This window comes from Microcaecilia unicolor, chromosome 1 (assembly GCF_901765095.1).
Source record: "Microcaecilia unicolor chromosome 1, aMicUni1.1, whole genome shotgun sequence".
NCBI classification, from domain to species: Eukaryota; Metazoa; Chordata; class Amphibia; order Gymnophiona; family Siphonopidae; genus Microcaecilia; species Microcaecilia unicolor.
This window is the reverse complement of record NC_044031.1, coordinates 549,885,075-549,903,036: the sequence shown is the minus strand read 5'-3', so window position 1 is coordinate 549,903,036 and position 17,962 is coordinate 549,885,075. Positions and strand designations below refer to the sequence as shown.

General features: G+C 41.7%; 1 protein-coding gene across 2 annotated transcripts; it reads left to right on the top strand.

Annotated features, from left to right (window-relative positions):
- The first annotated feature begins 1,515 nt into the window (after positions 1-1,515).
- Positions 1,516-16,913, top strand: LOC115479356 (cytochrome c oxidase subunit 6C). 2 transcript variants are annotated; one of them, XM_030217252.1, is made up of 4 exons: positions 1,516-1,659; positions 4,703-4,827; positions 14,030-14,168; positions 16,818-16,913. In XM_030217252.1, the coding sequence occupies exons 2-3, from the start codon at positions 4,714-4,716 to the stop codon at positions 14,153-14,155; spliced, it is 240 nt and encodes a 79-aa protein (XP_030073112.1). In that variant the 5' UTR covers positions 1,516-1,659; positions 4,703-4,713; the 3' UTR covers positions 14,156-14,168; positions 16,818-16,913. The 2 variants fall into 2 exon arrangements, with proteins under 2 accessions (XP_030073112.1, XP_030073103.1); XM_030217243.1 differs by having other exon boundaries at positions 14,030-14,183.
- The last annotated feature ends 1,049 nt before the right edge of the window (positions 16,914-17,962 follow it).

Below are 17,962 nucleotides of genomic sequence, written 5' to 3'. Positions count from 1 at the left end.
CAGATGCTAAAGAAGAGATTTAATTTATATAGACAAACCATATAAGGATGTCACCCCTGTGGGGCAGCACTTTACAAAACCAGAACACTGTACCAGTGATTTCATGATAAGAATCCTGAAAGGGAACTTTAAAACAATATAGGAACGTAAGACCTTTGAAGTCAGAATGATTAAGTATTTTGACACCCACCAGACAGGACTTAACAAAGATCTGAGTTTTTTCGCCCATTATAAACCATAAAATTGTACTGCTTTGTCACTCTCCTATCTCCATGCATCTCCCTGTCCCTCAACCACCCGACTCTTCCTGTCTCTCACCTATCCACCCCTATCCTGTTAGACTGTCACTGAAATGCTTTGATGTTTCACTTACATATACTGTCATCTACCAAAATTTGCTTATTTCCGATCTGACGAAGAAGGGCAACCTTCGAAAGCTAATCAAGAAATGTATTATGTCCAATAAAAAAGGTATCATCTTATTTTCTTTTCCATGTTTTATTTTGTTTTATTTCTATTGATTACCTTTAAAAGTGGACTAAGACAGCTACCACACCTCTCTACTCATTGAAATACATTAGAGACCCTGTTACAGACCCACTTATGAAATATATATTCTTCCCAATTAATATTTCCAAATAAGCAAAGGCACTTTATTAATTGTACATGTAAGGGAAGAATAATGTATTATTTGAACCACATACCCATTACACATAGCTAAAGTAGTATGATTGCCTGCTAGTCTAAACTATGGAAACAGAGGTTAATAAATAAAAACAAACAAATCAAAAGAATGAAGTAATACTTTTTTTATTGAACTAATAATCCATATAAGCTGTACCTTTGCCACCATTCATGCATATAAAACGTAAACTTTTTATTTAGTTGGCTTAAGTTATATTCAGAGCAGCTTAATTACGTGCTCTACCTATAACCTATGCTAGCCCCCAGTCTGCCCTTAGTACACTTCCATATCTATGCATACGCTTTATGCATAAAATTATTTGTAGAACTGATGCGAATAAAAAAAAAAAGAAGTATAAAATAACTCTCAGTGCATTATTTTAACACCTACTGACTTGGTGGCAAACGTAGCACTGTGCAACAAACCCTAACTCAATTCAAACATGCGTGGGATAAACATAAAGGAATCCTGCTCAGAAGGAATGGATCCTCAGGAGCTTAGCCGAGATTGCAGAGCCGGCGGTGGGAGGCGGGGATAGTGCTGGGAAGACTTATACCGTCTGTGCCCTGAAAAAGACAGATACAAATCAACGTAAGGTATACACAAAAACTGGCACATGTGAGTTTATCTTGTTGGGCAGACTGGATGGACCGTGCAGGTCTTTTTCTGCCGTCATCTACTTCTACTATGTTACTATGAGCACAGCCGCACACACTTGCTCTTTGTCCGGCCCCTCATGCAGCGAGTCTCGCACTAATAACGTGCGATTCGAACTCATCACCTGACGTACTGGGTGCACGTGGAGGTCGCCATACGCATGCGCCCGTAGATCAGGTGACTTCTGACGCTTCTGGTCCTCCGTGAGCCTTGCTACTGCATCGGAGAGTACGTGCAGTTGCGCTGAGATATTAAAGGAATCAAGGAAGGAGGAAGCAGTAGTTGGACGTCTTGGAGAACCCTGGATAGATAGATAGGTAGGTAGGTGGTGTTGATGCTCACCGAGAGACTCGTACACTCCCCACGGGAGCAAACCCCATTCCCGTGCAGCTGTCTACTAACTTGTCCTTGAGGTTGCCCGTGACAGGCCCGTCCTTCTCTGGCGTCCCAACTTCCTGTCCTTGGCAAGGCGGGGGACGGTCGGGACCCCTCAAAGGGAGAGGACAGGAGAGTGTTATATAGCGAAGCAGTGGTACTTTGTAGGCAACTAGTTTGAACAGGGAGGGGAGTAGAGGAGAGATGGAGAAACTGGTGCCCGAATGTGTGTGAGGATGGGAGCTCGGCGTGGGAGAGTTGCATTGGTAATTTGGTTTTAGCTCCCCCAAAACAAGTGAAGACATAGATCGTCAGTTCAGTAAAAAGGTGCATCACCTATTGTCTTTACTTTTTTTTTTTTTTTTTTTGCTTTTATTTTCGCGCGTTTATGTTTCTATGAAAGAAAGGAGATAGGATCAGTAATTGTGGGGTTCGGGTAAAACAGAGACCGCTATTTAAAGTGGTGCGGTTTAGATCCGTGATTTACTCGACCCGGGAATTGTGTATTGTTTTTTTTTTTTTTACCCATTTACCGTCTCAACTGTGTTCTGGTGATACTTCTTTTTAAGGGCTCCCATTAACGCTGCTTGATGTTATCGCTGTCTCCTACCTGTGTGACTACTATGGAGAGGCTGTTCATGCATCTACCACCCTTTCTGTGAAAAACACCTCTGACCAACCTCATTTTCCACGAACGCTGTATCTTCATGTAATACATAGAAATAAAGGCCAACAAACATGAATATCTTTTTTTTTTTTTTTTTTACTTAATTCTTCTGTGACAAGCATTTAAGAATTAACTTTCCTTCAGTTGATCAGTGAGTGAAGAAAGGGCACAGTTGCATTGGGTTTAAATACAGTGAAACCTCGGTTTTCGTCGATAATCCGTCCGAAAATAATCGTCGAAAACCGAGGCAATAAGAAATTTTTCTTTTACATGATTAAAAAAGACTAATGTATAGAATAAATGAACGCCCCAGAAGAACGCTGCAGGAGAACGCAAAATTAGCAGCTTGGGCACGCTGACGAAAACAGAGACAAATTTTCCGCTAACAAATTCGATGAAAAACGAAAACGACGAAATCTGAAGTCAACGAAAACCGAGGTTTCACTGTATAAGGAGAAAGTGATGCAAAAATCCATGAGGATTGTTGAAAGCTACTGCAAAATTAAAACTGCCTAATGTGGTAAATTAATGACGATCTAATTTCAAGCACACACCATTTGTGCACCGATCTGGGGAAACTTGCTAGACACATGCACAAGGTGAGTCTCCCACCCTGTAGACCCTTTGTGCAAGTCCAAATAAAAGTGACAGCACTATATCTGTGCATATTTAGTGCATATATATTAGTCTCTCAAAAATTTCTTGCACATAAAATTTTTGTGAGGTTGATATTTATCTACAGAACAATAGACACAGATCTGTGTTGGTACTTTCATTTTTGTTCAAGAGCTTTTACTTTCTGTCTTTTAAAGTTGTAGGCACTTTTCTGGTCACTGGAAAAAAAAAACATATTTAAATTCCCTGAACTGATATTAAATCCTCTTGTCCAAACTTTCTATGTTGCCCTGGATCTGGTAAAAAAATTTCTTGTATGGTGTACATGTTAAAAGCCACAGCTTTCTTTTCTAAGTTGCAGAAGAATAGTTAATGGCCTTATTACATTTTAATGCTGAGTATGACCATGTGTACCATGCAAATTAACTCTCATGCCCAATCCCTTTCTGCTTTGTACAGCCAGTAATGTTAAGGCTACCAACTGGAGCCAGATTCACAAGACAGGATTGATCCAGTTCTGGGTTTACTTTGTTGCATGCTGGGACTTGTAGTCTTGCTGTTCTTAGGGAATACAATGGGGAGATCAGAACCAAAAGGAAACAGTGTTTCGACAGCTTTGGGTTTAGCAGCTTTGGCAGTCTGCCATATTTTACGGTACAGAAGGTACAGTGAAGAAGGTTTTTAGAGAGTGCCGGATTCTGCTTTGTGATGCAGCATACACTGGCTGATGGAGGGGCTGGTCATCCAGTATCACTCAGTTCAGTTTGTAATCTCTATCGCCACCTGCTGGTAGATGGACATAATCCATCAGTTACTGGATTTATCTGCTGCAGCTAAAGGAAAGAAAATTATCAGAAAAGACATAATTTTACCGTTGCTAGCAATAGTTCTGCAAGTTAATTTTTCAGTTCTATCAGTAGGGAGATGGTAGATTAAGACTTTTTTCTATGGATTTTTTTTAAGCTCTCTACCCCTCCCCCTCCTACATACCAGTGCTGTGCCCGGGTCAGAACCCCCAAAACCTTAACTGGCTTCTCACTTGTGGGTTAGCACCAACAGATGGCAGCTTTGTTAATAGAAGAGCTGTTAACACAGGACCTGTGCTACTTCCTTTCAGCTGTAGTGCGTACACTAGATTCAGCACCTCTCTTCCTTCAAATCCCTATGGCTGTCAACTTTGACTTATGCTGCTCTCACTGTTTTTTGTTTGGGAAGGGGGATGTTGCCCCAAGTCCAGCCATGTGACACAGGAGTGCATTCAGCTACTGTTTTTTGTTGTTATGATCTACACATGGTGGTTCTTAGAACATGTGCAGAAATAAATGATCATGCTTCCTCTTGTTGCTGATCTTGTGCCTGTTGTTTTTGCACATGCTCATGGTACCTACATGGGTAGATAACTGTTAAAAGTGGGCTGCAGCTAAATGCACTCTAGCTTTGGCAGCTGCCTCAATGGGCTGCATGAAATTTGTCAGTGGACCGTATTTTGAGTACATTTGCTTTAGGCAGTCAACAGAAGAATTAGTCTCATTTTCTTTCAAACTGACACTGTATTTATCTCAAATGTATTTTAATGAACAAGTTGAATAGATATTGTTACATCTGTTATTTACTAAAGAAATAAACGTTGAAAGACTAGACTACTTAATTAGCAAAAGCAAAGGCTTGCAGAGGTTAGTAAAAGAATGTTTTCTGTGTATTAGGAGCCACCACCATGTCAACTGGACTGCTGGCTAAACCACAGATGCGAGGCCTCTTGGCCAAACGTCTTCGATTCCACTTAATTGGAGCGTTCACTGTATCGCTTGGTGTTGCCATTATGTACAAGGTGAGGTCTTCCTTCTTATCAAACTTTCAGATTCACATAGGCAAGCACTTCCCAGGTCTGCATTGGTGACCCCACAGCAGTTGGCTTTCAGAATATCCACAAAAAATATATATGAGATTGCGTGCATTGGATGCTCTGGATATACTTTGCATGATTTGATACCGAGCTTCAAACAAAGGCACCCTAACTATGGTAGAAGCTAATAACAAATTTGTCAACTAAGATTTAATGCTGAAAAAATGCATAATCATGCATCTGGACTAAAAACCCAAGGGAGCGTTACAGTTTAGGGGTGAGGTACTTCTGCATACGAAAGAAGAGTGAGACTTGGGGGGTGATTGTAATATGATGATCTTAAGGTGGCCAAACAGAAAAGGCTGTAGCAAAAGCTAGAAGTGTGATTGGGTACATAGGGAGAGGAGTGGCTAGTAGGAAAAAGGAGCTGATAATGCCTCTGAATAAGTGTCTGTTGAGACCTCATTTAGAGTACTGTGTACAGTTCTGGAGACCACACCTTCAAAAAGATATAAACGGACAGTCCAGAGGGCAGCTACTAAAATGGTCAATTGTCATAAAGTGTATGGGGACAGACTTAAAGATCTCAATATGTATACTTTTGAAAGAGAGGCGAGGGAAGGGAGATACAGTAGAGACATTTAAATATCTCTGTAGCATAAATGCACAGGAGGCGAGACTCGATTGAAAGGAAGCTCTGGAATGAGGAGGGGTAATAGAATGGTGGTGAAAAGGGACAGACTCGGGAGTTACCTAAGAAAATATTTCTTAATGGAAAGGGTGATGAACACATGGCGATGGAGATGAAAAGGGTATCTGAATTCAAGAAAGTTTGGGATAAAATACATAGGATCTGTAAGTGAGAGGAAGGGATAGTAGATGGCATGGATGGGCAGACTGGATAGGCGATATGGTCTTTATCTGCCTTCATTTTTCTTTCTAAGAAAGACACACAAGCAGACTGTCCATCCCATTATCCTCACTAAGCCTCACATCATTTTAAAGGGAAGCAATACAGTTTAAGCCCCATGGCCCCTCCAAATACCTGACTGCCCAGGCTAAAGACATTAACTTATTTTATAAATTCCAATAGTTGATTGTTTGATTGTACACAAGTCATTCAATACACTTACCCAAAATGGGTAATTGAGAGACTGGATGGTAAGATGACAGAAGGTAAGGATCTAATCTATCCTTCAAAAGAGAGATGATTCTTTGCTTCAGCTCAAGGGACCTGCCCCAGAGACAAAGATGAGAAGTCTTATGCACTGTGGATATCCTGAAAGCCCTGGTGTGGCTATGGAATCACCAGGACAGATTGGAAAGCCCTGGTGCGAGGCCCATAGGAGGAGAGAATTTTAAGTTGCTGTCTTAACTTTCAGTATTTAATTTTGTGATTATTACCCAGTTTGGCTGTGCAACACTTGTTGCTTGGTCATAATTTTTTTGTACTTTTCATTCCTTTCCCCTGAGCTGCTTTCAGCACAGTGTTAAAGATATGATGGGATAGTTGGCTGTTAATTTAAAATCCTTCATAGAATGCCTATCTGAAGGTTCTGTTTCAAACAGACAATCTGTCTAGGGCCTTGGTATTCATTCCCAGCCCTTGAGGGCTGCCAACAAGTCAGGTTTTTTAGGATACCCCTAATGAATATGCATGAGATTTGCATACAATGGGTGTAGGAGGCATGCAAACCTCTCATGCATATTCATTGAGGATATTCTTAAAACCTGACTCAGCCCCCAAGGCGTAAATACAGAGGGTCTAAGACAGTGGTTCTCAACTCTGTCCTTGGGGCACACCTAGCCAGTCAGATTTTTAAGGATATCCATAGCGAATATGGATAAGATAGATTTGCATGCACAGTGTCCTTCTTTTGCAAACATCTTGCACTTATGCATTATGGATGTCTTGAAAACCTGACTAGCTGGATGTGCCCTGAGGACTGGGTTGAGAAGGACTGGTCTAAGGTATAAAGCATATGTTGACTTTTACCTGCGCGGAGCTTTGAGAAGTACGTATGAAGCATTTTGAATTAGTTAATGTGGAAGTCTGAGATTATGGACTAGAGGAGTGGCCTAGGCTTAATGGTTAATGCAGCGGGCTTTGATCCTGGCTACCTGGTTTGATTTCCACTGCATCTCCTTGAGACCTTGGGCAAGTCACTTAACCCTCCATTGCCCTAGGTACAAAAACTTAGATTGTAAGCCCTTGAGGGACAGAGAAAGTATCTGCATATAATTTGTACAGCGCTGCATATATCTACTAGTGCTATAGAAATGATTATTAGTAGTAGTAGATTCATTTCCAAAGAAGTGTAAGGTGAGTATGGAGAATCCTGTGATTGTGGTGAAATTTCAGATATAGGGCATTGGAACTTAGTGTGTAAAACTCACTCTCCTGGCCTAGGTTATGGTTACTAGGCGTGAGATCTTCCAGTTGAGGAATTCTAAGTCTGTCATTTCCAGTGGTTCAAAAAGTGGTATTGTCAATTGAGCTCGCACAGCATTCTTGTCCCAAGGATCCAGTGGCTTTTTGACTGAGGGTATCATGCTGCAACCTCTTCATGACTCTGGTTGTTAAGGGATAAAGTGATATTTGGACACTGTTTATATTTACATGGTATGATGCATGTTTTATTGAAGATCTGTTCAGACTTGATTTGTAGAGAGAAGAGATAATGGATTAAATCATATGAGAAGCATTTTCTCCCAGTTGTACCAAAAGGAGAAGCTCCTCCATTTTAAAGTTATAATTTTTCTGGTGGATGGCTTTGTGGAACTTAATATGATTATGTGAACATATTTGGAAAGCTCAAGGGATGCCAATAAACTGCACTTGACTTTCAAGCTGTCAGCAATAGGGATTGAATGTTTGGATGAAGGATCCAACCTTGATACTATGTGATTAGAGGCTTCTGTAAGATCTGTGCCTCGATAGATGTGATTAAAATTAAGGGGACCAAATATGTCTTGGTCAGAAGAGGACACTGAAATTCAGAAGCCCAACCAGCAGATGAAGGTAGAAAATACTGGAACCAGCTACTATTTCTCTACCTGCAGCAGGTCTGATTCCCAAGGGCTCAGGCCATTGGCTGTGGCTCTATAGTTGAATCTGATGGTTGGATTGGTTCACGGACCTTTCCCTGCTGGAGTCCAGAGATGTTTCATGTCCTCTTCATTCCTGAGCCACAGACTACAGGCTCTCCCTTCATGTGGTTGGTTGGTAGAGGTCTCATGGGCCCTCTGCCAGCTGAAGGTGGGGGGATTTTGCCTCCCCTCCCCCATCCTCCGTTTCTAAACCAGTTCCAGTACCTCAGCACATGGGTCCCAGTACCAAGGGGGTTGTGCCTTGAGAGCAGAGTCCTTATGGGGCCCCTGCAGAAAGGATGGTAAGTGGTCTGTGATCCCCTCTCATTCCCTCCTGACTTCCTAGTCACTTGTAGAAAGAGACAAGTGAGGGCTAATCATGTTGTGGTGGATTGGATTATGGCAACACAAATTTAGCAGCTGTGCAGTAAAGTTGAGAGAAAAAAACCAATGCTTTTAGCAAAGAAGTGCTGGGAACCCCTGGAGAAGAGGTCGGTCAACTCCCTGTGGGAGGGTCAAGGATAGAGAGGAGCCAGGAAGCCTGGAGTGGTTCTGACGGTGAGTGGTGGGCACATGGTAGGAGGTGGTCAGCTGTACTGGCTAGCTAGCAAGTGCCAGTCATAGGACTACGGTCAGTGCTTTCTCCTGCTGGCAAGGAACTAAAAACGTGTTGGATACAGATTCCATGGTTCCCAAATGGCCTTATTAAGGGAATCTGGATCATACTGATCAGCACTTGATGCATTAGGGGCCACCGGCGTTGGGCTCAGTGGGGCAGTCTTCCATTGGGCTGTGGTACTTTGACTTCAGGGACTGGTGCAAAGTACTGCAGAACTTGCTCCCCGTGAGTGGAGGTTTGGCTAGCAATTGTTACATCCCAGTGAATCTAGGACTCCCACAGCACCCTGTGTAACCTCATAGGGAAAAGGGCTGAGAATGAGGGAAACCTGGTTCAGATCCCTTAGTGGCTTCTGGTGATTCTAGGTGAGTTGCCTCAGGTACAGATTTTCCCGGGGAAAGTGAAGCAGCTGGATAGGTCCCACATTGAGGGGCCACACAGTGAGGAGAAAAATTTGTCTTAACTCCCTGGGCTCTAGGATGCTGTCTCCTGGCCTTAGAAGTGTTTTGAGAAACCAAGAGAGGTCTACAGGTGCTAATTGGTGCCCAGGGCTTAAAGTTTGGACTTGGGTAAGTTCCTGGAGTCGTGACTCTTAGAGCTGCTGGAAATTGCTGTGTTAAGGAGGTTGACCAAATGGCCTCTTCTGGCCACCAAGAGGGGAAAGGGTCAGTTGCTGGTTAGTGGAGGAGTCGTGGAAGACACTCCCTTTCCCCCGCGCCAGTTTTGGCAGATTAGTAAGACATTATGACCGCTCCTTGTATGTGCTCTTTCAGTACTGTGCTGCTACAGTGAGAGCTTGAAATACTCTTGGAATCTTCTGGATATGTCGACTTGGGCACAACTGGGTGGAGCTAAACTGTCCTGTAAGACAGACAAAGGAGGTCATGGAAGACAGTGAAAGTAGAGAGTTTAATCCATTATACTTGTATACATTTTATACTTAGTTGCTGATCTAGGTCAAAGATAGTGGTGCTGTAACAGTGGATTTATAATAATTACTCGATTTGGTAAAGGTGCTGCTCTGTGATTTTATATAAGGGGTAAAGTAGCATGAGCAATGTTTACTATTAGGTGGGATAGGGAGGCAGGCAGGGACTAGAGGGTATAAAGCAGTGTTGGTCAAAGTACTTAAAAGTAAAAATGTATATTTTAATACTTAAGTAAAAGTACAGTGAAGAACACAAAAAAATGTCTGTACTTACATAGTAACATAGTAGATGATGGCAGAGAAAGACCTGTACAGTCCATCCAGTCTGCTCAACAAGATACACATAAAGTAGCACATATGAGTTTATCTGCCATTTTCAGGGCACAGACTGTAGAAGTCTGCCCAGCACTAGCTCCGCCTCCCACCATCGGCTCTGCCACCCAATCTCCGCTAAGCTTCTGAGGATCCATTCCTTCTGAACAGGATTCCTTTATGTTTATCCCACGCATTTTTTAATTCCCTTACCGTTTCCAAGTATCCACCACTATCTCCGTGAAAAAATACTTCCTGACATTTTTCTTGAGTCTGCCCCCCTTCAATCTCATTTCATGTCCTCTAGTTCTACCGCCTTCCCATCTACGGAAAAGGTTTGTTTGCAGATTAATACCTTTCAAATATTTGAACATCTGTATCAGATCACCCCTGTTTCTCCTTTCCTCCAGGGTATACATGTTCAGATCAGCAAGTCTCTCCTCATACGACTTGTAACGCAAATCCCATACCATTTTTGTAGCTTTTCTTTGCACTGCTTCAATTCTTTTTACATCCTTAGCAAGATACGGCCTCCAAAACTGAACACAATACTCCAGGTGGGGCCTCACCAACGACTTATACAGGGGCATCAACACCTCCTTTCTTCTGCTGGTCACACCTCTCTCTATACAGCCTAGCAACCTTCTAGCTACGGCAAGTTGGCACACTGTTTCGTTGCCTTCAGATCCTCAGATACTATCACCGCAAGATCTCTCTCCCCGTCTACATATCAGACTCTCACTGCCTAACACATATGTCTCCCGTGGATTTCTACTCCCTAAGTGCATCACTTTGCATTTCTTCGCATTGAATTTTAATTGTCAAACCTTAGACCATTCTTCTAGCTTCTGCAGATCCTTTTTCATGCTGTCTACTCCTTCCCGGGTGTCCACTCTGTTTCAAATCTTAGTATCATCCGCAAAAAGGCAAACTTTACCTTCTAACCCTTCGGCAATGTCACTCACAAATATATTGAACAGAATCGGCCCCAGCACCGATCCCTGAGGCACTCCACTGCTCACCTTTCCCTAATCCGAGCGAATTCCATTAACCACCACCCTCTGGCGTCTGTCCGTCAACCAGTTCCTAATCCAGTTCACCATCTTCAGCCTGTCAAGTTTATTCAAGAGCCTCCTGTGGGGAACCATGTCAAAAGCTTTGCTGAAATCTAAGTAGATTACGTCTGTAGCCCGTCCATGATTCAATTCTCCGATCACTCAGTCAAAGAATTCAATGAGGTTCGTTTGGCACGATTTCCCTTTGGTAAAACCATGTTGTCTCGGATCTTGCAACTTACTGGCTTCCAGGAAATTCACTATCCTTTCCTTCAGTATCACTTCCATTACTTTTCCAATAACCGAAGTGAGGCTTACCGGCCTGTAGTTTCCAGTTTCTTCCCTATCACCACTTTTGTGAAGAGGGACCACATCCGCTGTTCTCCAATCCCACGGAACCTCTCCCATCTCCAAGGATTTATTAAACAAATCTTTAAAGGGACCCACCAGAATCTCCCTGAGCTCCCTCAGTATCCTGGGGTGGATCCCGTCTTTGTCCCATGGCTTTGTCCACCTTTAGATTTTCAAGTCGTTCAAACACACTCTCTTCCATGAACAGTGCTATATCCACTCCATTCTCATATGTACTTTTGCCAGTCAGTTGTGGCCCTCCAGGATTTTCTTGTGTGAAAACAGAACAAAAGTATCTGTTTAGCAAATTTGCTTTTTCTTCATCATTATCTACATAGCGGTTCGTAGCATCTTTCAGTCTCACAATTCCCTTTTTAGTCTTCCTCCTTTCACTAATATACTTAATTGAAAGTAAAAAAGCTATTGTCTAATATACTTTCTTGAGTAAAAAGTAAAAGTGCAAATATAATGAATTCAGCTACTGTTAATGTTTTTATCCAACAACATTATTGCTCTGCAATTCAGTCCACCTCACGTTTAGTAAAACTAAATTTTGAAAATGACTCGTGTGAGTGTGCTTGTGAGTCATTAATCCAGCACAGTTGAAAAGGTTTTCAACAAATTCACTAGCAGGAAGTGGAGTGTTAAGCCTGATGAAAAAAATTCCTTCAAATCAGGCCAGGCTGCATTATTAACTGATGCCTTTTGACAGGGTCTGCAGGAATTGATCAAGGGAATCTGAAATACTTGACTTCTTTATAGCAAAGTATGCTTTGTCTTCATTATTGTTTTCACATCTGCATTAGAAGTAGTGCTGCCTAATCATTTACATCTTCATTTTTATTATTGTCATGCTGTCTAATTACAGAGAGAGGATCTTGCCGGGTATCTGTGACCTGGATTGGCCACTGTTGGAAACAGGATGCTGGGCTCGATGAACCTTTGGTCTTTTCCAGAATGGCAATACTTATGTACAAAGTTGAAATCATTCTGTTCTAACAATTTTTCATCTGATGGCAAACTCTGAATATCTTCAAAAACTGATTCAAGAATGTCAAAATATGTGAAAATGTTCAGTCTTAAGGCCAGACAAGCAGACTATCAATCCAGAGAAATATGTCTGTTCACCAAGAATTGAAACCAGCTTCAGCTTCCTCTCCTCTTCAAAGTGACCTAACTCATCACTGTTCTGGTTGGCTGGAGACCAGTAACCAATTCAACAAACACAGGCAACTCCACTGTCCTCATAGGCTATATTCCCTGAACTACATAATTTAAGATATAATTCACTATGAGATGAGGGTTGCAATAGCAAAATCCTGTTTTCAGGTTTTGCTGTTTCATTTGATTTACTGAGTAATCATCATTTAGGTCTCTTCTGTTTTTATATTTTACTTAAACTGCAAGCATCAGTAGTACAAAATTGGTGAAATATTACTTCGGTAAAAGTAACAAATGTTTCCTGTACTTCTTTACAAGTAAAAATGACAAAACTTTACTTAAGTACAGTAACTAGATTTCCATTAACCCCCAAAATTTGGATGCCTCCATAAGTTGACAGGAGAGAGAGAGTGGTATAAAAAGATCTCCTGTATAGTATAGTAACTAAATAAATGTAATTCTGCATACAGTTGCTGCTAAGGAAAGGGATCTGTGGCTCTCTGAGGAAATTAATAAAAGGGAGCCACTGTTGCTATGGACAGATGCATTGCTTTGGTGCCAGACCTCTTAAGAGTAAGCCACCATTGGTACTGCAATGTGGGCCAACTTCCTACTGCCATGGAGCAGCTGCAGTTAATATGGCTTGGGGCAGGTAACGCAGGCAGCAGTAGCTGCTCTCCTTAATTTCTTTTTGCTGGGGCACCGTGGAAGAGAAATGGTGCTGACATTGCTACCACAGCCTAGGCTAGGACAAACCTCTGCTGCTGTGCTGAAAAGGAAGTGCTATTGGGAAGAGAGGGGCGTCTGAAGGGGGGAGGGGGAAGAAAAGGCTGGAGAAGAGAGGCTTGTCTGGTGGGGGTGGGGGTGGAGAAAAGACTGGAGAAGAGAGACTGAAAGATGCTACAGAGAGAAGTGGAGGTAGCCTGGAACAATGAAATGAAGCAAATGAGCAGAGAATAGAATGAGAGTTAGTAAGCCTGGCAGGGTGGTGGGCATGAAGTGACTGTGTACATGATGCTGTCAAGTTCTTTAGGATTGTTTATGGTAGTAGATGGCAAATCATTTCAAAAGCAGGCTAGCCAAAAAGTGTCCCTCCTGGAACTGGGTAACTTTGGTAGCTCTGAATATGTAGCCTTGAATATCTGAGCTATAATTTGTGGCCACTAGGAGATAACCTGTGAGCTGTTGGATTTGCACACAAACCAACCCTGCATAATACTGGCAAAAAGCATTTGCTCAAGCACAGAATGCTGAAAGGGTGCAGAATACTGGAGCCAATATGATGCCAGAACTAGGTACACCTGAAAAGCACACATTGCCCGTGCAAATTGCAAACCTCAGCAACTAGGCATACCTGCAGCATGCAGTGCTGGGGTATGGTAAGAGTCATGTTACTGCTGTTGGAAAAGAGCTGAGATGAGGAAAGGAGTAAAGGCAAGAGAGGCAGAAGGAAAGAAGAATGTGCATTCTGCCATGTGTTTATGGGTTACAGCTAACAAAGAAGTATTTTGTTTTTCTGAGTCTTTTTAAATATTTTTGTCAGTTGGGCTTCAAAAATATTTTGTTTCCTTTTCCTCTTTTCCTTGTGAAACTAGCACTTTTTTCCCCTGCATGTTGAAGAGCCTTAAGCAATCTTTTTTTTTTTTTTTTTTTTTTTTTCCCCCCCCCCAGTTTGGCGTTGCAGAGCCCAGGAAAAGAGCATATGCAGAGTTCTATAAAAACTATGATGCAATGAAAGAGTTTGAAGCCATGAGAGAAGCTGGTATTTTTCAAAGTGCGCGACCCAAAGGCAAATAGATCATATGAAGAGGTACTGTGACAAAAGGTACTTTGAAACATTTTCTTGGACTTTAGTTTTGTGATTGCTCTTTTGCACTCTGGGGTGGAGGAAAGAGGGTGTGGTATTGCTATTTCCCTTCATACTACTCTGTACACCATCCCCTAGAGCAGTGATTTCCAAACCTGATCCTGGAGACAGCCCAGCCAGTCAAGTTTTTGGGATATCCACAATGTGTATTCACGAGAGAGATTTGCATGCACTGCCTCCCCGGCATTCAAATCTCTCTCGTGAATATTCATTGTGTATATCCCAAAACCCTGACTGGCTGGGCTGTCTCCAGGATCAGGTTTGGGAACCACTGCCCTAGAGCATATACTAATGGTGGGTGGTTTATAAGTGTAAATACAATGAAGATAGTAGAGCATTCCACACCAGAAAAATAATGTGAGCTTTTCATCATGAATGCATTCTTCCTGCTGTCTGGAGAGAGAATTGACATATTGTAGAATGCAGGGGTGGTACAATTACAGCACAGATGGCGCTTAGTAGATAGACATGGCTGACATGTGAAGCCCTGATGATTTCATGTCCCTTCCCAGGGCTTTTTAAAATTGCCCCTTTATTGTTATAACTTTTTTTTAAACTTGTTTACCTCAATGGGGGTTAGGTAGAGCAAGTGTTCATGGTTCCATTTTTGGTTTCCAGGAGGAAGTGTGGGGATGCATAAGCAGCACTATCAACAGATTGCATGAGGACAGGGTGAGAGATTGGTTGGTTTATTTGGCTGCTCCAAACAAAAAGGTGGTCTGCTGATCCTGGTGGGATGTGTTGCCAGAACAGGAGGAGGATGGGATGTTGCTGAGAGCCACAGTTCCCTATCCCTGTTTTAGAAGTTTTGAGACACTGTGACACTTTTTTTTTTCAGTTTGAAGCAAGGGTGCCAGTCACTGTTCAGGATCTTGATTTGCTTTCACTTTTTGGTTTGCTCTGTTGTACTTAGGCAAAGATGCAAGGGCAGTATTCTTCAGTGCTTTTTTTGTTTGTTTTGCCTGCTACTCTGCCTCTCTACCCAGGCTCAGGACAGAAAGGGGAAAGTGGATGGGGGGAAGAGCTGCATCCTTGAGGACAAGGTATTTCTCAGTAGACAAAAGAGAATGCATTTGGAAATGCTCACATCCTTGAGGATGCCCCCCCCCCCCCCCCCCCCAATGAAGGCAGGCTGGTGGGGATGGTTGTCACTGATTTTGACACACACTGGTCAGCAATTTTGTGGGCCCGTATGGGAAAATATTTGGTGACTCCTTCTACTCAATAGAATCTAAAGTGACCCGGGCTTCAAAATTAATGAACACTGTACTAGGGGAAGCTTAATCCCTTGCTGGGATTTTGGCAAGTATGCAGTTGACAAATGTCAAGCTTTATTCTGTGTCCCTCTGCTAGATTTAATAGCAGCTGCAGACAGATGGTGTACATTTGCTTTGTGTATGCCATGCTGCAGTTATTGGTGGCCACTAGCTTCTTGAATTCTCTCTTCACTTGAGTTGAGGATCTTGTTTTAAACTGAAAACAAGTTGTCACCCATAAATTCCGAAACTCGACTGGCTAAGTGTTTGAGGACTGGGTTGAGAACCCCTGGTTTAAACTGCTTTTAATCCTTTATTTAGAATATCTTTTTTTTTTTTTTTTTCAAGCAAGTAATTGTGATCCCAGTGGGGCAGACTGCTCACCCTTGGCTTTGTGTAGCACCCATTATCTTGCACTTCTCACTCGATTAGCTATATCTGCAAGATTATGGATGCAGATCAAGATTTCAAATGTCTACTAAGAGCCAGGAATGAGAGTGAGTGCTGCATTTGGGGAAATAGGGTCTATTAAAAGGATCTATGCATTCATGTAAATATTAATTATTGGGACAATTTTATAAATTGGTGCCCGAGTTTAGGCACCCAAATGCCATGTGCTAGTTCTATAAATGGTATCTTGATGTCTTGATTCCATTATAGAATGCTAGCGTATGTTGGCATTGTCTTATTCTCTTAAGCCATGTCAGTGGGAGGCTTAAACTGGCATGCCTACGTTTTATAGTATTCTATAAACTGTGTAACTGAGAGATGCTCATACTCCACCTATGTGTAGGCCTCCTTTACAGTTAGGCGCTACCTTTATAGAATAGTTCCTAAGCCACATATGTGCCCAACTGCCAGTTATCACTTTGATGCACCTAACTGGCACATACATCTACTGTAAGCACTGGCTTATAGAATTGCCCTGTATATGTTCATGTTTTTTGTATACAATGTAGCAAAATACAGTTGATTCAAAACTGGTTATCTGTCCACAAAATAAACTAATACTTAACCAGAAAAGCAGCCATTCTTCATGAACTGATCTTTGTCCCAGCTTTGTTCTTAAGCTAAACACCCTAAAAGCTGAAAGGTTCTACACACCTTTTAAGATTAGTTAGCACTTGCAGAAGTTTTGCTTTTCATCTTACATGCATTCTGCTGCTTGAGGATGATGCTAGCTCAGTTGAGAAAATTAACTTTCTAAACTATTCTTGCATTACTAGATAACATAATCATGACTAATAGCCTTAAAACCATTTTACATCTAGCTGTCAAGTCAGAAAATGTGATGGTTGTATTCACGTACCACTTTTTTTTCTTCTTCCTTTTGCAGGCCACATTTCAGATGAAGATTGATGCCTGAATTGTAAAATTTCTGTGCTGAATATAATCCAATAAATGTCTTAAGTCTAATAAAGCTTTTCTGATATTTGTGTGTAATGCTGAATTTTGCTGCTACCATTAACCAAATAGATTTAGAAGTATTACCGGAGATGGTTGATTTTTTTCCCAATAGTGTGATGCAATAGAGCTCCAGAACAGTCATGTGTGTCCATTTATACACAGACACACATTCTCATGCATACTGTTCTAGATTATGTCAATCATTTGATTGTGTGTGTTGCTTAATGTAACATAATGCAAGGAGCAAAGTGGGTGGCAGGAGATTCTTTATTACAAATTCAATAGACCTGACACGGACCATGTTTCAGCCCAAAGGCCTGTGTTGGGGGGGGGGGGGGGGGGTCAAACAATATCTGAAACACACAAAATGAATAAAAAGCATTGCAAACAAATGTTACATATACATCCAGTTCAAAAAGCTTAGGAAAACCTTAAAGAATGAATAATAAACATAATGAAAAAAGGTCACATAAAAGCTTGTCTAAAGTATAAACTAGCATACATGTTAAAATAAGCAACAAATTTTGCATTAATCTATAAATAAACAAAGACCAATAGGAATAAAAATGCAATTAACAATAAAAATATCATAATGATGATGGTGTGCATTCAAATCAAAGCACCCACCTTGCAGAAACACAGTACAATCGTGTCGCCTAAATCACATAGGATTTAAAGAGATCACAACTTATTATTGAGCAGGGTTTTTTTTTTTTAACATGATTTCTCTTTCTCCGAGGTCAACCAGGCCATATTCTGACATTTGGGTAAGGTCATCCATGTTGCCCAGTGCTGAGCTTAAACAGCTAAAAATAGCTTTTTGAGCACACGCAGCATCCCTTCGGCACATGTGCGAGTGCCTAGGACTATCAGGCTCTTATCCACAGTGAAGAGAACACAATTGTCCTGCACTTCTCACTGCGCATCTGGTGCGTGAGCATCTTTTTTTTTAATGTTTTTGTGCCTTCCCTTTGGGTTTTTTTTGCCCTGAGTTGTTTTGGGTTTTTTTCCCCAGAAGAGTCCCTCTTCCTTCCCTTATAGTTTATTTTTCCCCCACTTTAGGTTTCCTTTATA